The 22,348-nt window shown below is 39.0% G+C and overlaps 1 protein-coding gene across 3 annotated transcripts in view; it reads right to left on the bottom strand.

Annotated features, from left to right (window-relative positions):
• RASA1 (RAS p21 protein activator 1) overlaps positions 1-21,375 on the bottom strand; it is a gene marked incomplete at both ends in the record, with an annotated part of 102,587 nt that extends 81,212 nt beyond the window's left edge. For all 3 annotated transcript variants that reach the window (XM_080707351.1, XM_080707353.1, XM_080707352.1), the window contains one exon: positions 20,891-21,375. In XM_080707351.1, the coding sequence (XP_080563477.1) occupies positions 20,891-21,375 (485 nt within the window). The remainder of the gene's footprint in view (positions 1-20,890) is intronic.
• Between the last annotated feature and the right edge of the window lie 973 nt (positions 21,376-22,348).

Here is a 22,348-nt window from a genome sequence, read left to right as displayed (position 1 = left end):
TGGAGCCTGCCAAGGGGTGAAGCCAGCGACTGAGACAGCAAAGCTAGGATTGGAGCCTGCCATGAGGCAAGGCCGGTGCTGGGGCCTCCGAGGCCAGGATCTGAGCCTGCCGAGGGGTTAGGCCAGTGCTGGGGCCAACGGCCGGCATCAGAGCCTGCCTTGAGGCAAGGCCGCTACTGGGACCTCCAAGGCCAGGATCAGAGCCAGTCGAGGGGTTAGACCGGTGTGGGGCCAGCAAGACCAGGTCCTCAGAGTAAAAAATGGAGAGAAATCTCCTTATGCTTTAAGTAGAGGGTAGGGTAAAAAGGAATAGTTCTGAACTATACCAGAGCATTCTTAAGAATGCCTGCTTTCAAGAGAAATTTACTTACCAAAGTTTAACCCATCTGGAGAAAAGGAAATAAAAAACTATAGATCCCTTAATCCTTTACTAAAAGGAAAGAGAAGTAACTGTACCCCAGTCCCATCTGTCCTCCCTAAAGGAAGAGGTGAGATCAGAGGCTGAGAAGCCTCAGCTACTTAGTGAGCCCTCTGCAACTCAGTGAGACCGGTTTCAAAATAAAGAATAAAAAAATAGGGAAGGGGGTGTAGCTCGGAGGTTCGAATGCCCCTGGGTTCCATCCCCGGACCCGCAAAAAAAATAAAAAATAAAAAAATGTTTACACAAAAAGGCAAAAGATCCCGAATGGCCATTACAAGGGAAGAACAAAGTCAGAGGACTGAAAAACCAGACTTCAGGACTTTCTATAATACCACTGTAGACAAGACAGTATGATATTGACAAAATATACAAACTGATCAATGGAAGAGAATCCAGAAATATAAATACAACCAACTAATCTGTGACAAAGAAACAGAATTAGTACAATGGAGCAAAGATAATCTTTTCCACAAATTATTCTGAAATACCTGTACAAAGAAAAAAAAGAATCTAAAAAAAAAATAGACACTAACCTTATCTCCTTCACAAAATTTAACTCAAAATGTATCATATACCTAAATACAAAATTAAAAATTCCTAGGAAAGAGCACAGGAGAAAGACCTAAATAACCTTGGGTGTGAGAGAGCACAGGAGAAAGACCTAAATAACCTTGGGTATAGTGATAACTTTTTAGACAAAAGCCACATCCATGAAAACAACTGATAAAATGTACTTCATTAAAATTAAAAATTTCTACAATGCAAAAGACCTCACCAAAAGAATGAAAAGACATTCCACAGAAATGGGAAACTTGTTTGCAAAAGATATGTCTGATAAAAGACTGTTATGCAGAAATACAAATCTTCAATAAGAAATGAACCAGATTAAAAAACAGGCAAAACAGCTAACCAGATTATATTGCAAGAAAAAACAGATATACAGATGGAAAATAAACACATGGATAGAAAATAAAAATATGGAAAGATATTAAGTAAGTGATGAAGGAACTGAAAATTAAAACTGTAAAATACTATAGTAAAATAGCCAAAATCTAAAACACTGAAAACATGAAATATAGGTGAAGATATGAAGCAACAGGAATTCTCATTCACTGCTGGTAGAAATCTAAATGGTGCCACCACTTTGGAAAACAGGCTAGAAGTTTCTTTCAAAAACAAAACAGTCTTAATATATACTGTGGCTGGGAGGTAATTTGTCCCTCAGTGGTTCTAAAGGTCTGGTGGTGTTAGGAGGGGACGGAACCTTTAAGAGGTAAGGCCTAGTGGGAGGTAATTAGGTCATTGAGGGCACTGCTCCTGGATAGGATTGATACCAGTTTCTTCGAATGAGTCAACTCTTTTAAACTTATAATGTGGCGGCCTCATGTGGTTTGCTCATTCTGAATAAGGCCATTTCTTTTCCCACTTCTATACAACTTTGTGATATAACTAAGAAGGCCTCTCCAGAGGCCCAACAACTTGAACTTTCAGCCTCCAAAACTATAAAATTTTTTCTTTATAAAGCACCCAAACCCAGGTATTTTATTATATCAATAGAAAACTGACTAAAAGACTGGTATCCAGAAATTGGGCTTCTTAGTATCTACCCAAATGAATTGAAAGCTTAAGTCTATACAAAAATCTATGCAAGACTATTTATGACAGCTTAATTCATAATTGCCAAAACTTGGAAGCAACCAAGATATCCTTCAGTAGCTGAATAGGTAATTAAACTGTGATACATTCAGACATGGAATGTTACTCAATAAAAAAAAAAAACCAGCACTATCAAGCCATGAAAAGACATTAAAGACTCATAAGTACATATTAATAGGTGAAAGAAACCAATCTTAAAAGCTGACATATTGTACTTATTATATAACTCCATCTATATGACATTTTGGAAAAGGCAAAACTACGGGGACAGTAAAAAAAAAAAAAAAAAAGGCCAGTGGTTGTTGCTAGGGGTTTAAGAGGAGCGAAGGATAAACAGGCAGAATATAGAAATCTTTTAGGGCAGTGAAACTATTCTATGAGACACATGGAAGGCACATGCCATGTATTTGTCAGAACCTACAAAATGTACAATACCAAGAATGAACCCTAAGAAAAATTATAAACTGGGTTATGGCTGATGTGCCAATATAGTCTCATCGGTTGTAACAATATACTACTTGCACAGGCTGACAACAGTAGAAGAGGTTTTTAAGGGGGTAAGAGAACTCAGTAGGAAAGGTGTGTGTGTTTGTAAACTCTATACTTTCACCTTAATTTTGCTGTGAATCTAAAACTGCTCAAAAAATTATTTACTAATTGCTTTTAAAGTGAACTGAGAAAATACATTCTTTTTATGCCTATCCATTAGTACTCACCATTTAATCCAAATTGCAGTCCTGTCAATTACACAGTACTTTTAACCATTAAATCTAATGTCTTTCCTAAATTTTCACCTCTTTTTCACCCTTACTGCCTTGAAAAAAAAAATCACTGTAAAAACATGAGAAAAGAAAAGGTGTCAGGTGGAAAGATTTTACCCAGAACAAGCCATTTAACTTGCTGCCTATCGGGAGATATCATTAAGTATGAAAAGCCAAGGTGAGCCAGGCGTGGAGGCATACACTATTATTCCCAGCATTCAGGAGGTGGAGACTGGAGGATAGCAGTTCGAAGAAGGCCTCAGCCCTTTCACAACTCAGTGAGACCCTGTTAAAAAAAAAAAAAAAAAAAAGGACTGAAAAACAGGGCTAGCGTTATAGCTCAGAGGTAGAATGCCCCTGGGTTCTATCCCCAGTACCAAAAAAAAAAAAAAAAAAAAAAAAAAAAGAAGCCAAGGTGATTCAATATGTACAACTCAATTTGAAGCTAGGGAAATTGACTAGACCTAAGGTCACTGATCTATCCTATCATGGACAGCAAGTAATTAATATAGAAACTACATGGATAATTCATCAATAACAAAAAGCAATACACACACACACACACACACAACTTAATTACACCCACAGGCCTACTAAGGGAGAAACAAAACTGTAATCAGTTCTGTAGTGGACAATGCCAACTAATAAATATCAAAGAAAAACTATTAGGGAAAATAAATCATTTTATCACATAATTAAAATAGGATAATAAATGATTCAGGCAAAAAATCATCAATGGATACCAAATCCATTGAATATTTATTATTTACTAATTAAAAAGATACCTTTCTTAAGGGCAAAATCTGATAGAACCCACTGTAACCAATTTCAGATTTATATACATGAACAGGATAACTGACATGTGTCCCTACTGATCAATGAAGTATTTCTGCCAAGAACTATAAATTGAGACATTTTCTGCAAACAACTGTCTCAGACTCCTAAAAAGTGGTGACACAAAATAAAAGCTGAAGGAACTGTTCTAGATTTAAGGAGACTAAAGAGACAGAATAATTATTATTATTATTATTATTTTTGGTGCTACTGAAGGTGGAACCCAGAGGCTTTCTACCTCTGGGCTACACTCCCAGACCTATTTTTTTTTTATACTTTATTTGGAAACAGGGTCTCACTAAGTAGCTGAGGCTGGCTTGGAACCTGTGCAATCCTCGAGACAGAATAATTAAATGCAATGTGTTAAAATATAGAAAACAGATAACTGGGCCTGGTGGCATATGCCTGTAATCACAATACTTAGAAGACTCAAAGAGGAGGATCGCAGGTTCATAGCTAGCCTCAGCAACATAGTGAAGCCCTCTGCAACTTACTGAGACCCTGCTTCAAAATTAATAATAATAATAATAATAATAATAATAATAAAGAACAGGGGGTGTACCTCAGAGGTAGAATGTCCCTGATTTCAATCTCCAGAACCACTACAAACAAATAAATTTTAAATACACATAAAAAAACAGATAAAAAGGACATAACAGGAACAACTGAGAATATCTACAAGATACTGACGTCAAATTCATTTTATTTGGTTTTGCAGGTTATTTCCTTAACCAGGCATGGTGGTATAACCCTGTGATCCCAGGACTTGGGAGGCTGAGACAGAAGAATCACAGGCTCGAGGCAAGCCTTAGCATGTTGGCAAGACCCTGCTTCCAAATAAAAACTAAAAAATAGGGCTTGGTATGTAACTGAAAGGTAGAATGGCTCTGGTTCAATCTCCAGCACCAAGCGAACAAAAAAAAAAAAAAAAAAAAAAAAAAGGACAAGACCTCTGCATCAGCAGCAGTTTATCAAAAACAGCATATATGAATGGATTGAGAAAAAGAGGTAAGTGAATGAGACAAAATATAAAGTTAAAGGATTTGTTGCTTGTTATAGTGTTTTCATAACTTTTCTGCAAATTGCAAATTTTTCAATGTGAAAATGTGCCAGAGTTTGCTTACTGAGCATGCAGTCTGCACAAAAGGATATAAATAATTCCCATGTTTAATGGAACAGAAAATAACAACTACACCAGAAACCAGAATTCTTGGACTAAAAAAGCCCACTGGCTTGAGTATACGATCACTTACAAGCTAATGCTTAATAAGATTTCATTTCCTATGACTCCATCATGACCAAGTCCTTGGCTAAAATCTGCATTATTTAAATAAATCAGTGCAACCAAAGGTTCCTATGGGGACTTTTTAGCCACAAACCTACAATACATCATTTGTTGATTTAGTTGAGATAGCATAATTATCTGTGAAAACTTATGTTCCAGGTTTGTTTCGTGAAACTGCTATCACTAAGAAACTTTTTTTAATTTTTATTCATAATGTACCACCTTCAGTAATATCTCTATTGTATTCAGAAGAATAAATTTTTGCTATACAATCAAAGTAGAGACAACGGTGTCTAAGAATAAATTTTGTAAAGAGATAAAACTGCACAATTTAAAAGAATAAACAGTATAGTATTGAAAAAGACAAAATATTGAAGAATACAGCAAAGTATTTTGTTTTAAAGTGCATGCTTAAAGCCACTGGGTCAAGAAATCAATGTACTAAATCATGATCAGCATTTTCTTTTTCTTTTTTCTTTTTTTTTTTTTTTTGTGGTACTGGGGATGGAACCAAGGCGCATTTTACCTCCGAGCTAGATCCCCAGCCCTATTTTTCTTCTTCTTTATTTTGAAACAGAGTCTCACGGAGTTGCACTAAGTAGCTGAGGCTGGCCACAACCCCAATCCTCCTGTCTCAGTCTCCCAAATATGGGATTACAAGCATGCACAACCATGCCTAGCTAGCATTTTCTTAAGGAAGCGAAATAAAATAGTAGAAAATAGAACAAAACATAAAATTGGGTGCATGTGTCTTAAGTTGTAAAGATAAAAATTCTTAATATAAGTATACTGAATTGCAGATATAAAATCTATTTCTCTTAGTGAATCATTCTCAAAATTAGGTTTGAAAGGCCCCACTATTTAGACTATGGAGATTAAAAAATAATTAAAAAAATATTTATAAAATCAAGCTAGAAGTAATAAAAAGCCACTTTTCAAATTAAATTTACTTACTTTCTGTCATTTCAGTAAAATAAAAATTAAAAATAGTAACCATTAAAAGGTATTTTATTAAATTTTATTAAAGTCATACAGACATAGTCCTGTTTCATAGCGTAGAAAGAATTTCCTAATTTTTACTTTGGTTGAAGTCAAAATATCTTGAAAGCCATTAATAATGGGAATTGTTAACTGGATAAGGAAGAAATCAGGAACAAAGAAAATTTTTAACAAAATATTCCAATAGGAGCAAAAAGAAAATGAGATGAAACAAAAAATAGGAGATAAAAAGAAATGTTAGATTTAGGAAGTAGAACAGAATAATCCTGGTAAGTGATTAGATTGAAATAAAGGAGAAGGAAAAAAGATAGATTGAAATCTTACAAATAAAAAAACTGTTTCGTAGCTGGGCAAGGTTGTAATCCCAGTGCTTAGAAGGCTGAGACAAGAGGGTTTCACGTTTGTGGCCAGCCTCACCAACTTAGTGAGGCTCTTTGCAACTTAGTGAGACCCTATTTCAAAATAAAAAGAATAACATCAGGCCGGGGGTATAGCTTAGATATAAAATGTTCCTGGGTTCCGTACACAGTACCACAAAAAAAATTGTTTTGAAAAATTTACAAAAACAGAATTGCATTCTTTGAATTCCACATATTAGCACTGTAATACATAAATCCTTATGGGGCTTCAAAGGAGATACTGTAAGTCTCATAGGCATTCTATTCCAGATTTTCTTCTATGTGGGGAACCATTAAGGTTTTCCCCTAAAAGAATATTTCTGACTCAACTGACTGTCCTTCGCCCAGAGTCAACAAGGTTTGCAGTCATAGAAGGTTCAAAATAAAAGATCTGAGAGAAGATCAGGTGGTGATGTTCAGATCAGGTGGTAATGGTACAAGGGTATTGATTGACTTACCTGTAATGCATGTGCTTTGGATTGGCCTTTTATTTTATTCCGGTGGTGATAGCACAAGGATATTGACCGACCTGTAACTGTATAAATACCTCAAGAGAAATAAACCCATTGTCGGCCAGTAGGAAATACTGACCCAGGAGCAGGGGTCGGCCAGTAGAGAATATTGACCCAGGAGCAGAGGTCAGCCAGTAGAGATATCGACTCAGGAGTAGGCTGGCAGGCACCCCATGTTAGAATTTTAAAATTCCTGGAATCAAATTCTTAAGAGTTAAATTCTTTCATCCTAGCTCCTCTCTTCGGAACCCATACTTTTGCCAGCTGGTGGCAGGTGGTGGTCCGTACAGGGAGATTCTGAAACTGAGAATCTAGTGAAGGACACCGCTGAATAGAAGAGGAGCGCGCTCGAAGATTTGTGGTGGCGGTGAAAAACGTTGGAATTGTAATATACAATGGATTAACTAAAAGAGATGCTTTGTGCTAGAGAAACTAAGACAACACGAAGGCACCTAACGTTAAGAGTTGTAATATACAATGGGTCAACGAACACATAAAAACAAGACACATAATTAACTCATTGCCAGCAATGACAAAGATAATTCTTCAATGATTCAAAAAAACTACTAAAATCTTATTTTATTTCATTTCTCCAACCACCAGCAATAAGCATTTCAATGTGCCCCATAAGTAAAAAGCACAGTAGCAATTCCATTTTGTGTATCTAGATTAGCTTACATAAGTCAATAGGAACTAAAAGGCAATAAAATATTTTTAAATCCTCATACGGTCATTATTTAACCCAGTGATTAACAATTTCTCCTAAATCCATACTTTGACAGCCACCCTAAAACACAATTGAAGAGGACAAATAAATAAGCTTATTATGTACCTATCAGAGAGAAATCTATAGTTATTCAGAGCAAGATAATATATAAAAATTTGTATAAAGTTGTCACTCAGTATATGCATAAGAAAGTTAACAATTATGTAATTTGTTAAAAAATACTAAGTCTCCGCCGAGCATGGTGGCGCACACTTGTAATCCCTGCGCTTGAGAGGCGGAGACAGGAGGATTGTGCAGGTTCAAAGCCAGCCTTGCTGGCTTAAGAGACCCTGTTTCCAAATAAAAAGTATAAAATGGGTCTGGGAGTGTAGCCCGGAGGTAGAAGGGTTTCCAGGAGCCCCAATACCACCAAAAAAAAAACCAAAACAAAACAAAAACAACTAAATACTATGTCTCTTGAAAGGAGATAACCTAATTTTAAAAAAAATAACAGGTCTACTAGATGGACCAAGATGGTTCAGATGGTGCTGGCAGCGGCGGCCAGTATTCAGGAGAGGAGGTAGATAAAACCAATCCAACCCGCCTTGAACTGCTGGAGAAATCTCCCCCAAAAAAGACTGCTCCTGCCCCACATGCTCAAGAATTCTGGACAACATACTATGTAAGAAAAATGCTCGAGAGAAGGGCCAAGATGGTGGCGGCACCAACAGCCAGTATCTGGGAGAGGCAGGTAGATTCATTCTAATCCATCCTCAACTGTTGAGGAAATCTCCCCAAAAGTAGACTGCACCTGCCCTACATGCTCAGGAACTCTGGACAACATACTATGTAAGAAAAATGTTCGGGCGCTTCAGATGGAGCACCACATAGTCAGATCAGCCAGCCCCATGAGTCCTGGGAACCAACGGCACTCTTGGATGCCACTCTCCTCTGCACAGCCCTGGGGCTGGGTGCACTTGGAGCAGCAGAACCCACTCTCCATGGTCAAGCTGTGGACCTCCGCTCTTGGCGGGGAGATAAACACATTACTACTAAGTACTTGGGACCCCCAACTCCTGCAAAAGACACGTACTGTTTTCTTTTATTAAAAAATATTGAAGAGGGAGGAAGATGGTGGCAGACTACAGTTGCAGCTCTACCTCTGGGTATCGACCAAAAAAAATGAAAAAAAAATACCAAACTAATGCATGAACAACCATGTTCATAGCTGCACAGTTCATCATAGCCAAACTGTGGAACCAGCCAAAATGTCCTTAAACAAATGAATAGATTTCAAAACTATGGGATATGTACACAATGGAATTTTGCCCAGCCATAAGGGAGAACAAAATTATGACATTTATAGTAAAATGTCACAAAAAAATCAAATGCTTTTCTTAATGTGCAAAATATTTGGGAGAAATGGGTAACAGGAGGAACTCTAGATGAAAAAGAGACCCTATAGAGGAGCAATTAAGGTGATATATCTGAGGGGATAAGAGGAAGGATAAGGGAAACTCTTTAAAGCACATGATATACTTAAACATATCAAAGTCAATCAGGAAGCCAAGCACGGGTAGGTGGGAGGGGGATGGAAGGGGTTAGAGATTGGATAGGGGCTGATTGGGTTATGTGTGCATGTATATCTCCACAAGTTTTTTATCCCATTGAGATGTATGACAATGCATCAATAAAAATTGATTAAAAATAGGTTTACTATTGCTTCACATTCAACTTTTAGAAAGTTATTTATTCAAGCATCACTAAACAAATGCTGATACAGAGACTACAATGCTCCTTTCGGTGCTGCCTCAATGAATTATAACTTCCCAGAATGCACAAAAGTGTACATATCCAAACATACTCAAACAAAATGTTTATACTTTTATTTTTGATCAAAATACACACCTTCAATAATGTTTCTGCTGTAGTCAGAAGAATGATTTTTTTTTTTTTGCAAACAAGGTAAAAAGAAGGGTGTCAGAAAAGACAGTACAATGAGACAAAACTGCACAACTTAAAAAAATAAACAGTATAGCAACAAAAAAACAGCTGGGCGTGATGGTGCACACTTGTAATCCTAGCATTTGGGAAGCTAACAGGAGGATGGAGGTTCTCAGACAGCCTAAGTTACTTAGTGAGGTCCCTGGCAACTCAGTGAGACCGTTTTTCAAAATAAAGAATAAAGCCGGGCGTGGTGGCGCACGCTTGTAATCCCCGCGCTTGGGAGGCAGAGACAGGAGGATCGCGCAGGTTCGAAGCCAGCCGCGCACGCTGGCTTAGGAGACCCTGTTTCCAAAATGAAAATGTAAAAATAGGTCTGGGAGTGTAGCCCAGAGGTAGAAGGGCTTCCAGGAACCCCAGTACCACAAAAAAAAAAAAATAAAAAATAAAAAATAAAATAAAGAATAAAAAATAGGGCAGGGGTATAGCTCAGAGGTAGAATGCCCCTGTGTCCCATCCCTAGTACCATAAGAAAAAAAAAAATGAAGAACAGGGTAAAGTGTCTTAATCTATGCACAGTAGATTGTAGTTGAGGTTGTTAAATGTCTGTAGTATTCAAAACAACCAATGAGAAAATTCTACAAAATAACATGCTCAAAAACAGTGTCATATCCCCGCGCTTGGGAGGCAGAGACAGGAGGATCGCGCAGGTTGGAAGACAGCCGCGCACACTGGCTTAGGAGACCCTGTTTCCAAATAAAAATGTAAAAACAGTTCTGGGAGTGTAGCCCGGAGGTAGCAGGGCTTCCAGAAACCCCAGTACCACCAAAAAAAAAAAAAAAGTGTCATATATTCAAAAACTGGCATATATTAAAAAAATACCATAGATAAATCAATATATAATCCTACAAATATTCAAGTAAAAAGAAATGAGGAATAGAGAGGCAAAAAAGATAACATAAAATGGCAAACCGAAGTCCTAATATGTCAACAGAACTGATAAGCCCTAGCAAGATTAACAAAGAAAAAGGAATGATAAAAATTACCAACATAAGAAATAAAGAGATATCACTACAATTCAACAGCCATTAAAAAAAGAAAATTACAAACCTATGCTCACAAAAAAGCAAAAAGAAATAAGCAATTCCTCCAAAACCACACAGTACTAAAACTTAACCAAACTAAAATATATAACCATTAAAATAGTGAATTTACAATTTAAAACTTCTAAGAAAAGAAAAAGGAAACAACCCAGGCCCCAAAGATTTCAGTGGTGAGTTCTACACAACATTGAAAGAATACTTAAATATAAATACTTCATAAACTTTTCCAAAAAATATTAAGAGGAAGGAAAACTTTCTATCTACCTCATTATTTCAGTGAGATATCACTATACATTTATCTAAATGGCTAAAATAAAAATGACATCAAATGCTAGTAAAGATACAGAGAAAATGTATCTTTCTCTATATCTTTACATTCAAACACTGCTGGTAGAAATATAGAAGGATATAGCCATTCTAGAAAACAGATCTGTCTTATAAAAGTAAACTTGCAATTACCATACAACCTAGCAATTATACTCTTGTACATTTATATAACCTACTGAAAAACATGTTCACATAAAAGTGTATAAAGAAATGTTTCTAACATGTATATACACACATATATATATGCAGATGCACACACACGCGCACATGCATACACACACACACTTGAACTCAGGTAGCACTGTACCTCTGAGATACACCCTCAGATCTTTTTGTTTTGTATTTTGAAATAGGGTCTTGCTAAGTAGCTGAGTCTTGATAAATTGAGAGACGATCCTCCAGTCAGCCTCCCAAGTTCTGAGATCACAGGTGTGCACTACCAAAGCCAGTTACAGCAACTATTTTTCATAGCAATTAAGACCGGAAAGGGCCAGATGTTCTGCAATGGCTGCATGGTTACACAAACTAGTACATCCATAATCATGGAATCCCTCAACAATGAAAAGGAACAAAGTATTGACACATACAACAACTTAGATGAACTTGGAAGGAGTCATGCTAAATAGCAAATGCCAACCCCAAAAGGTTACAAACTCTATGATTCCACTTATATAACCATTTTTAAATGGCAAAATGAGTAACAGATTAGTGATTGAAAGGGCTTAGGAGGAAGAACAGAGAGGAAAGCCTGGTTACAGAAGCATAGCCCAAAGAACCTTGGTGATGATGAAATTTTTCTAAACTTCTAGCATGGTGACTACATGAATCAACATACATAATAGAACTGCACAGTAGTATATAGCTCCAGAGCTTATGTATGCACACACACAAATGGGTATATAAAATTAGTGAAATCTGAGTAAGTAGATTAAATCAGAGTCTTGGTTGCATTACTACTAGTTATGGAAGATATTACCAATGAAGTAAAATGGGTAAAAGATACATTTCTGGATTATTCCTTAAAAGTGAGTATGAATCTATAATTATCTTAAAAATTAATTTTAAAATTGAGAGATTAATATTTAGATAAGGACAGAAGAGTATATTTCTATTATACAAGTGTCTTAAATGTGAACCCAATTATTACCTCTTTGTCTTTCTCTTAAGACAGTTGTATCAAAGAAAATAATTTTTTAACGTAACAATGACCATTACAGAAATTTAAAAAAAACTTGGGAGTAATATTTCATCCATAGGATCTTTCACAGCTTACCACAGTTAATATTTTTCTATAAAGTAATCAGACATGAATTTAAATGTTTTCCATCTTTCAACAGTTACAGCTAAGAGATACGTTGCTGACTCATAGAGAAATAGGTAAAGGAAGACAAGTTTTCTTTCCTGTAATGAAAGATAGGAATTAAACAATGAAAAATCCTATTCCTCAAGTAGTAGATATACACTTAATCTGTTCCAATATCATCCAAATCAAATTTTAGATAAACAGCCAGGTGTGGTGGTGCACACTTGTCTGTGTTTGGGAGGCTGAGACAGGAGGATCACACAGGTTGGAAGCCAGCCTCAGCTACTTAGTGAGAGGCTCTCATTAACTTAGTGAGATCCTGTTTCCAAATAAAATAAAAAATAGGTCTGGGAATATAGCCCGGAGGTAGAAGGCCCCTGGGTTCCATCCCCAGTACCACAATAAAATAAAACAAAATAAATAAACAGAATTGCCCATGTATTAATTTGTAATGCCATAACAAGATAATCATAATCTGACAGGCTTAAACAATTATTTTTTTCAAAGTTCTATAGGCTGGAAGTTAAAAAAAAAATCAAGGTGCTGGCAGGGCTTGGTTTCCTATAAGGCTTTTCTCTTTGGCTTGCAGATTACACAGTGTCCTCACATGACCTCTTCTCTATGCATGCTCACTCCTGGTGTTTTTTCTTATAAAGACATCAGTCTTATTGGATTTATAAGCTGTGCTTAATGACCTTATCTAACTTTAATTACCTCTTGAAAGGCCCTATCTTTAAATATAGCCACACTGGGGGTTAGATCGTGTATCTATGAATTTTGGAGAGACATAATTCATTTCATGGTGCACATATTTGTATATATATTTTATGTACTGGAAAAGAACAAAGAAAAGGGAAAAGCAAAGTTCAAGTTGAGCCTAAAAATTCAACCTAAAAATTCAAATATGAATGATCTCCAATTTCAGAAGTCTATGCCAATATTCTAGAATCTGAAAAAACTATGAAATCTGAAGCACTTCTTTCATCTCCAAACATTTAGGATAAGAGATACTCAACCTGTATTTGCATTAGCATTCTAACTCCACTGCTCAATTTTCTCAACATTAAATATTAGGATATAGTTAATCTAATGCACAGATGCAAAAATGGAATATGATATCTATGCAAAATGCCTACCATCTAGCAAATGATTAGTAAATATAAAATTACAGTCTTTGCTTTCTATCCCCCTCAAAAACTTATATTACCCAAATTTACAAGAATATCTGAAAAATTATTAGAGTGAGTCCTATCACAGTTCTACTACTCTCTAGCTACATGAATGTAAGCATATCACTCTACCTACTTCTGCTTCTCTATCTGGACCATAAACAGGTTCCCTAAATCACTAAAATGCAAAATATACTATGAGAGTAATAGCAAACACCTATTTTTTTTTTGTTTTGGTGGTACTGGGGCTCCTGGAAGCCCTTCTACCTCTGGGCTACACTCCCAGACCTATTTTATACTTTTCTATCTTTGGAAACAGGGTCTCTTAAGCCAACGGGGCTGGCTTCGAACCTGCGCGATCCTCCTGTCTCCGCCTCCCAAGCATGGGGATTACAAGAGTGTGTACCACCACGCCCGGCTCAAACACCAATGTTTTTTTTTAAAGGTAATCAAACTTTTCAAAATGCCAGTAAATTATAGTATAAAATTCCGGTATCATTCTTTCATTTCCTCTCATATTTCACATTTTCAACCTTTCAACTCTGAATTTAAGAAAACTGACCTGTACTACATATATAAGCTATTTTTATCATCTTATTTCTCTGAAAAAATCCCTTATCTTCCAAGTATACTGTACGTACTTTTATATTTCTTTCTATCCACATAATGTTCAGTGTTACTCATTAAGTCATATAATCACTAACTACTTTAAAATCATATCCCAAATCCTGTTTAGATGTGATAAGACATATGAAGAGGTTATCATTAAGTTTTATAAAGTAACAATTTTTAACTCAGCCCAAAACTGAAAAGTATTGCAGATCATTTCAAGATAACATTTCTATCATACAAATATCCACAAAGAACCATAACACATCTATGCAATATTTGGTTTAAAACTAAGATGATTGCGAAAATGTTGGGCCTAAGGAAGGAACTTGTATTTGTTCTTTCTTCCATCCCTCACTAATATCCTAGTGACAATATATGCAAATGAATAATACATGTTGCATACTGTCTTTGATGTTCCCAAGAAATCTCACATCACAGTATCTGTGTTTATATAGTCTCCTCTCATACTAAATATCTACTAGGCATGTGATTAGCATTGGCCACTAAAAATTAGCAAGCATAAAAAAAGAGATGCGTTGACACATTGGAGCTTATTGTTTTAGAATGTTCTCTGTTCTGTTAGAATGGTTATTACTATGAAGAAGCCCATACTTCTTTAAGCATAAAAAATACAGGGAAGGAAAAAAGAATGGAAATATCCAGCTATCCATCAGTTGTTCTAGCCATCTCAATTAAGGCATCAGCTTTGAGTTAAGAAGCTAACAGAGGACACATGGAACAGTCACCATCAAGCCTTGCCTGAATTCTAGAATCTAGAGCAAATATATGACTTGGTGGTTTAGCAAATAAGTTTTGGAGTGCTTTATTACACAGAGAGCCAAAAAGCAAATAGCTACATACATGTACATCAATAAAAACAGTTCCTAGCCTGGCGTGGTGGCGCACACTTGTAATCCCCGCGCTTGGGAGTTAGAGACAGGAGGATCGCGCAGGTTCGAAGCCAGCCACGCGCGCTGGCTTAGGAGACCCTGTTTCCAAATGAAAATGTAAAAATAGGTCTGGGAGTGTAGCCCGGAGGTAGAAGGGCTTCCAGGAACCCCAGTACCACCAAAAAAAAAAAAAAAAAAAAACAGTTCCTATTTGGTAACAAGTAACAAAGAAAGAAATGTCAATGGTAATAGTTACAGTTAATTTCTACAGAAAAATTTCACACTAAAGTTACTGTCTGGAGTAAATGGGCATTCTTGAATTCATTCCACTCTTTTCCCTAATAAAGCTAGTAAACAAAAGCAAAACAACCAGAGAGGCCTATTCTGTCTTCCATTTCTTCTTCCAAATTAATAACTATCCTTTCTATACTTGTCAATAAGGTTTACCTGGTTTCACTTGTGTAGCTAGCCAGTCATTCAGACCATGTCTAGGCTTTGGTTGTGCTCCTTACATCAAGAATTACAGGCAACCCCCTCCCCTACACAGACACACACACACACAAACCCTTCCTGTAGGAAAAAGGGCCTCAATAAGTAGCTGAGGCTGTCCACAAACCAGCATCCTATGGTCTAAGCCTCCTGAATGCTGGGATTACCAACATGCACCTCCACGCCTGGCCCTTTATTTTTTATTTTGAAACATGATCTAACCAAGTTAGAGCACTGACCTCAAACCTGTGATCCTCCTATCTCAGTCTCCCAAGTCCTAAATGTCTTACTTATTCTTTTAGCTCCCATAACTTTTTATTTATACTTCACTTATGGTATTTACCATCATCTAGCCTGAATCAGTTGTTAGTTTACATAACTTCCTCCTACTACATCTAAAATTTACTGGCCAAAGGATTAATTGAGAAATGGAGGATTTACTTAATGTTATAACTCTTGAAGCACCTCTGAGTCCTGGTCAGCAACCACTTTGTCTGCAACTAATCTTCACAATTCTCACCCCTATTTTTATTTTTAAAAAAATGACTCACCCATAGTTATAATGTAGTCAGTGACAAAGTTAATTAATGTAACATGTCCTAACATAACCTTCAGTAATTATTTGACTTAATTAAGAATAATTTTATTTGTAGAAATGGTAAAATTATTTTTAAGAAAAATCCTTATTTTATTTGTCCTTAAAGTTGCAAGCATCAGATGCCTGAATACTAAGTCTATAGTAAGATCTAAGCCAGATGCCAGGCAAATAATATCAAAGGTAAAGCAGGTCTGATGGGGGCTACAGCAAACTGGACAGTTTAGTAGCCATATAAAACTAGCAACCGAGCCGGGCGTGGTGGCGCACTCTTGTAATCCCCGCGCTTGGGAGGCAGAGACAGGAGGATCGCACAGGTTCGAAGCTAGCCGCACGCGCTGGCTTAGGAGACCCTGTTTTCAAATAAAAATGTAAAAATAGGTCTGGGAGTGTAGCCCGGAGATAGAAGGGCTTCCAGGAACCCCAGTACCACCAAAAAAAAAAAAAAAAAAAAAAAAAACTAGCAACCACTACTCAGCTCTAGCAATCTACTCTCAACCAGGAACAAACACCAAGTATAGACAAGTCCTATGATTTTTGAAGAGGAGACAGAAACTGAGACTTCTTAAACCTTAAATCTTTTTTTAAAAATGGCAACTATTGCTAAATGTTTCAAATACACTAAGAGTGAATATGTAAGCTACTGTAGGCTAACAGCTCAAAATCGCTCTAAAAATTGAAGGCACACTAGGGGAACAATTCACCTTTACTCCCACCCTTCATCCCTACAGAAAAATGAGAAAAAAATGTATGTAGAGTTCCATAAAATTGCAAAGTACCACTGACAAACACCTTTAACTTAATCTTTTGACTTGAAAAAGACATTTGTTAGCAGTGTTAGATATACAATCTGCCTAAATTTATCTGTATATTTGCAAAAAGGAAAATACTCAAAGAAATATGAGTGAAAATTCCACAAATTTTTCCAGAACCTAACAAAACCAATGAAAACTTTAGTAATAAACATAAGACTAATGATTCACCATGCACACAGAGAAGCAAGGTACAAAATACTAATTAATATACTTGCATTTGGTCTATCTATATATTGTCACTTGACTCTCCTGAGATCCACAGCACAAAACCAGCTGAAACAAGGCTAAACTTCCAGGGAACCCTAGTCTAACAAACTACTTGTGGACTCAATCCTGTGACCTACACCTGCTATCAATAAGTAACATGATCAATTACTAGTAGTTAAGTATCTATTTATTCCATGAACATTTCTTCAAATCTTTTTTCAAAAGATTGACAGTATTTGCAGGGCGTGGTGGCGCGCACTTGTAATCCCTGCGCCTGGGAGACGGAGACAGAAGAATCGCGCAGGTTCGAAGCCAGCCGCACTGGCTTAAGAGCCAGCCGCACTGGCTTAAGAGACCCTGTTTACAAATTTTAAAAAGTTATAAAACATAGGTCTGGGAGTGTAGCCCGGAAGTAGAAGGGTTTCCAGGAACCCCAGTACCACCAAGATAAATAAATAAATAAATAAAAAGACTGATAGTATTTAACCAAGCTGTTGAGGCATTTTCCCTCCATTTAAAAGTAAAAATGTAAGCCAGGCGTGGTGGCGCACACTTATAATCCCAGCTTTTGGGAGGCTGAGATAGGAGGATGGCGGTTTGCAGACAGCCTCAGCTATTATTTAGTGAGGCCCTTTGCAACTCAGTTGAGACCCTATTTCAAAACAAAGAATAAAAAATAGGGCTGGGGGTATAGCTCAGAGGTTGAATGCCCCTGAATTTCATCCCAAGTACTGCAAAAAAAAATTAAAAATTAACAAATAAAAAAAAAAAATGTACCCATGCATGGTGGTGCACATTTGTAATCCCAGCATTTGGGAAGATCACCGTTTGCTGACACCCTCAGCTACTTAGTGAGGCCCTTTGCAACTCAGTGACACTGTTTCAAAATAAATAATTTAAAAAGGGGGGGCTAAGGGTGTAGCTCAGAGGTAAAATGTCCCTAGGTTTCATCCCAGTAACGCAAAATAAATATGTGTAGAGAACATTTGAATTTCACCTCTAAAACTACATAACTCACTTCTGGAAGCCCTTGTAAAATTACAGTGCAATTTTTTTAAAAACTGAATTATGGGAGGCTTGCCTCTGAAATTCAAAATATTCTCTAAAACAGCTATCTGAGCCAAGTGTGGTAATCTCTCTGCTACTTGGGAGACTGAACAGGAGGATCACTAGATCCCAGAAGAGGCTAGCCTGTGCAACATACTGAGACCTTATCTCAAAAAAAAAAAAAGCTATTAATAAGTGAATCCCAAACTGGGCGTGGTTGCGCACACTTGTAATCCCAGAATTTGAGAGGCTGAAACTGGAAGATTGAGTGCGGTTCACAGACAGCCTCAGCTACTTAGTGAAGTGAGACCCTGTTTCAAAATAAATAAGAAATAGGGCTGGGGGTGTAGCTCAGAAGTAGAATTCCTTTGGGTTCTACTCCCAGTACCGCAAAAAATAAATTAAATGAATCCCTATAACAAAAGACTTAGTGGGCAATCTAATCACAATAAAATTATATTACTGTTAAGAAACTACTTATTGGACTAGTTATTAGGTACCGGACACTGTGCTGAAAATATAGTTCAGAGTTTTCATTATATCTTAAAATAAGAAAAAGATACTATTATTATCCCCACTTTATAGAAAGGGAAACTAGCCTTTCCAAGATCACACAGCAAGTAAATGGCCGAGTCAGGAATACAATCTACATTCTAACTTCACAATTTGCATGCCTAACCACTACCATGTTTTGCCTCAAGTAATTCAGTAAGTTGTGAGACACATATCAACCTAGTGAGATTCTGTTTCAAAATAAAAGATAAAACAGAACTGGAGGTGTAGCTCAGAGGTAGAATGCCCCTGGGCTCAGACCCAGTACCAGGAGAGGAAAAAAAAAAAAAAAAAAAAAAAAAACTAGAGTATGTTCCTGGCATTAGCAAGGCCCTGATCTCTAGCACCAAAAAAAAAAAAAACCCTAGAAATGGAGAATACTTTTTAGAACATGAACAATTCTTATATACCTAAGCCATACAAATTTTACTTCTATTCCTAAATATATGATGAAAGTCTTACCTACTAAAATTCTTTTTTACAACTTAATGGGAAGCCAGATGTGGTAGCACATGCCTATACTTCCTGTATCTGGGAGGCTGAGACAAGGAGATTGCAAGTTCATGGTTAGCCTCAGCAATTTAGCAAGGTCCTCTGCAAACTTAGTGAGACCTTTTCAAAATAAAATAGGGCTGGGAGTGTAGCTCAGAGGTAGAACACCCCTAGGTTCAATCCCCAATACCATACATACACACACACACACACACACGCACACGCACACACATACACACACACACACACACACAATGGGAACACTGTACTTTATATTCAGTTTTGCTGTAAATCTAAAACTGCTCTAAAAAAGTCTATTAAAAACTTAAGAATACAATATCCTAAATGTGCCTGCCTGTTAATTCAGATCTAAAATGACACAAGAGTTTTCTTTTGACATTAAAGGTGCATTTCATTATAATCAGAGTATGAAACATGTATTGGGCATTTAATAAATGTTTAATTGACTCATTTTCTCAAAAAAGGCTTTGAGGTATGCAAGCAGTAGTGTAAAACTGAAAATTTTTACACTTTCAAAACATTCCCAGGAAAGTCTGCAACACACAGACATAAGGTGGAATAAAATTAGAACAACAACAAAAAAATGAACTCTGTTGAGTAATCTAAAATATATCTCAATACCAAGGCTGGCATAAATAAGCCAATTTGTCCACCTTAAGTATCAAAAAATGTAGCCTTAATTAAAAAAAGGATTAGCAGTACAGAATCTTTTCCTAATTAAAGTTTTTTCTCAATCCTTCAAAGCAGCTTATCCAAAACACATACACACTTTCAAAGAGTCCATGGTGATCGTAAACATATGAAGCAATCTTTTTCCTAATATTCACTAAGCTTACTGAAATTCTAAGGGTCAATTAAGACTGATGTGAGAGATCTACAAAACAAGTTTTACCTACTATCACCACTTCCTATATCAAAATTTTCCTTACACCTTTATAAATACATGTCTAGGTTCACTTATGAAGACAACTTGTAAGGAGGAGATTCTAACATACAAAAGTCAACTGTCCTGTATACTTCACAGGAAGTTAAGAAAATTAATCTTCAAATAGAATACTGTATTGGTCACCAACAAAAAGTGTTGAAAGAAAATACTATTTTTCTGAAAGTACTATTTTTGTTTTGCTTCCATCTTGTACTTATTAAGTCTCAACATAAAAGTATTATACGAATACTAATAAACAGAATACAGACACTGTTGGATGTATGGACCCTTAACTGCTCTCGTAATTCACAGAACTTTCTCTCTGACCTCTCATAAGTGATCCAATGACTTCTGAATCACTATTTCCAGTAGAAAGTTGGGATTTGCAATGCAACAAAAACAAAGCATTCTGACCAACGAGTTTTCCAAGCTATATTAATGCAATACTCATTTTGAAATCTTCTCACCACACATGTAGCTTCAATACACAACACAGGTTAATACTGACTGAATGCCTTGATAGCTGCAAGTCTGGCTGAATGCTGAAGACACCACCTTCATTTGGAAGGGGCAAAACCATATCCGGTTCTCACTGGATATACATTTCTCCCATGCTTCCCATCTTTAAAACTTTACATCTTCCCAAAGGAGCAATAAATGAAGACTCCAGGGACTGTGCCTGCAGGGAAGATGACTGATCAAATTAAATCCCTTACCCGTGAAACCTGAAGCTTCAAAACTTTTCAGAACAAATCACAGCTGAAGGAGCGGGAGACGTTTTACTCCTTCACTCCCACCTCTTTCCCTGAACAGCACTCGAGACTTACTGGTTAGTTGGAGGAGCCGTCAACGGTATGGCCACCTCTTCTTCCTCGTATTCTGGTCCATCCAGAGAGTCACCTTCGTCCACAGTCCCCAGGCCCGCGCCCAAAGGGGGCAGCTGAGGCGGCGGCGGCAGAGGGGGGAATCCTCCGCCCGGCCCGAGGGTCTCCGCGGGCAGCGAGCTGGTCCCCTTGGTGAGAGCCATCTCTCCGCTGGGTCCGGCGGCCGCAGCTCCAGCAGCAGCACCTCCCCCTGTCAGTCCGGCTCCCCCCAGCGCCCCCGCCACCGGCCCGGCTCCCAGGAACCCGGACCCCAGAGTCGCGGCCACCCCGGCCTCCACCAGCCCGGGGTAGGGGGCGGCGGCCACCGGCAGGGCGGCGGGGATCTTCACCCGACACACGGCGGGGTAGGCGCTGGAGCCCGCCGCGCCGCCGCCCGCGCCGGCAGCCACCGGGCCGCCCTCCTCTCCGCCCGCCTCGGCCGCCATCATGTTGCAGCCCGCTCGACCCGGCCCGCCCGGGAGCCCCGGGGGCCAGCAGGCCCCGGCTCCGAGCCGCCCCACCCAGGCGCGTCCCTCCTTCAGCTCCCCGGGCGGAGGAAACAACAAAAGGACCGAGCCCGCCGCCGCGCCCCCTCCGCGGGCCACAGCCCCAGCGGCCGAGCTGCCCGGGTTACGGGAAGCGAAGTGGGCAAAAAACCCGAGGCCGCGCGACGCCGCCGGGACCTCGCGTCCACGCCCACACTCACGCACACACATGCACGGCCGCGGAAAACTTCCTGGCCGCGCCAAGGAGGAAGGGAAGCCCGGAGGAGGCGGCCGGCCGGCTGCCGCTCCTCCAGCCGCCGCCGCCGCTCCTTCACCACCCCAGTTCCGGCCACCCCCGCCGCAGCCACAGCCGGTGCCGCCGCTGGGGCCGGGGCCGCGGCCGCCGCTCCATCCTCCAGCCGACCCGCGCGGCGAGGGGTGGGGAGGAGAGGAGGAAGGGGGCGGAGTGGCGGGGAAGCCGACTGCGCCGCTCACTACCTGAGCTTTCAGTCACTGAAACTCCAGAGAGAAAGGAGGGCGGGGCAGCGCCGGAGGGCGGAGGGAAGGAAAGGCGGTGGAGGGAGCCGCGGCTTCTGCGCAGGCGCGCCCCGGGCGCGGGGGCGGGGGGCGGGGCCTGGACGGAGGAAAAGGAAGCGCGGGAGGGAGGGAAGGAAGCGGCGGACACGCGCGGGCGCGCGCGCTGGGTTCCGGCTCGGGGCGCGTGGCTGCGCTGGCCCTGCCGTAGCCCCAGGGCACAGTCACACGCCCGCCTACCCCGGCTTTGTCTGATGGGCTGGAGGGAAGGGTCCCTAAGATCGCGGCGTGAGTGCCCGGAGGGACCAGGATGCAGCGGGGAGGAAGGAAAGGGAAGATGCCCTGAAGCTAGTTCCATACTTCCTGGCTGGTAGAAAATGCGTCCTTAGCTGGCGGTGCAGAA

Source organism: Muscardinus avellanarius (genome assembly GCF_963383645.1).
Source record: "Muscardinus avellanarius genome assembly, chromosome: 1".
NCBI lineage: Eukaryota > Metazoa > Chordata > Mammalia > Rodentia > Gliridae > Muscardinus > Muscardinus avellanarius.
Note: the sequence above shows the minus strand (reverse complement) of the source record. Positions and strands in the feature narration are given on the sequence as shown.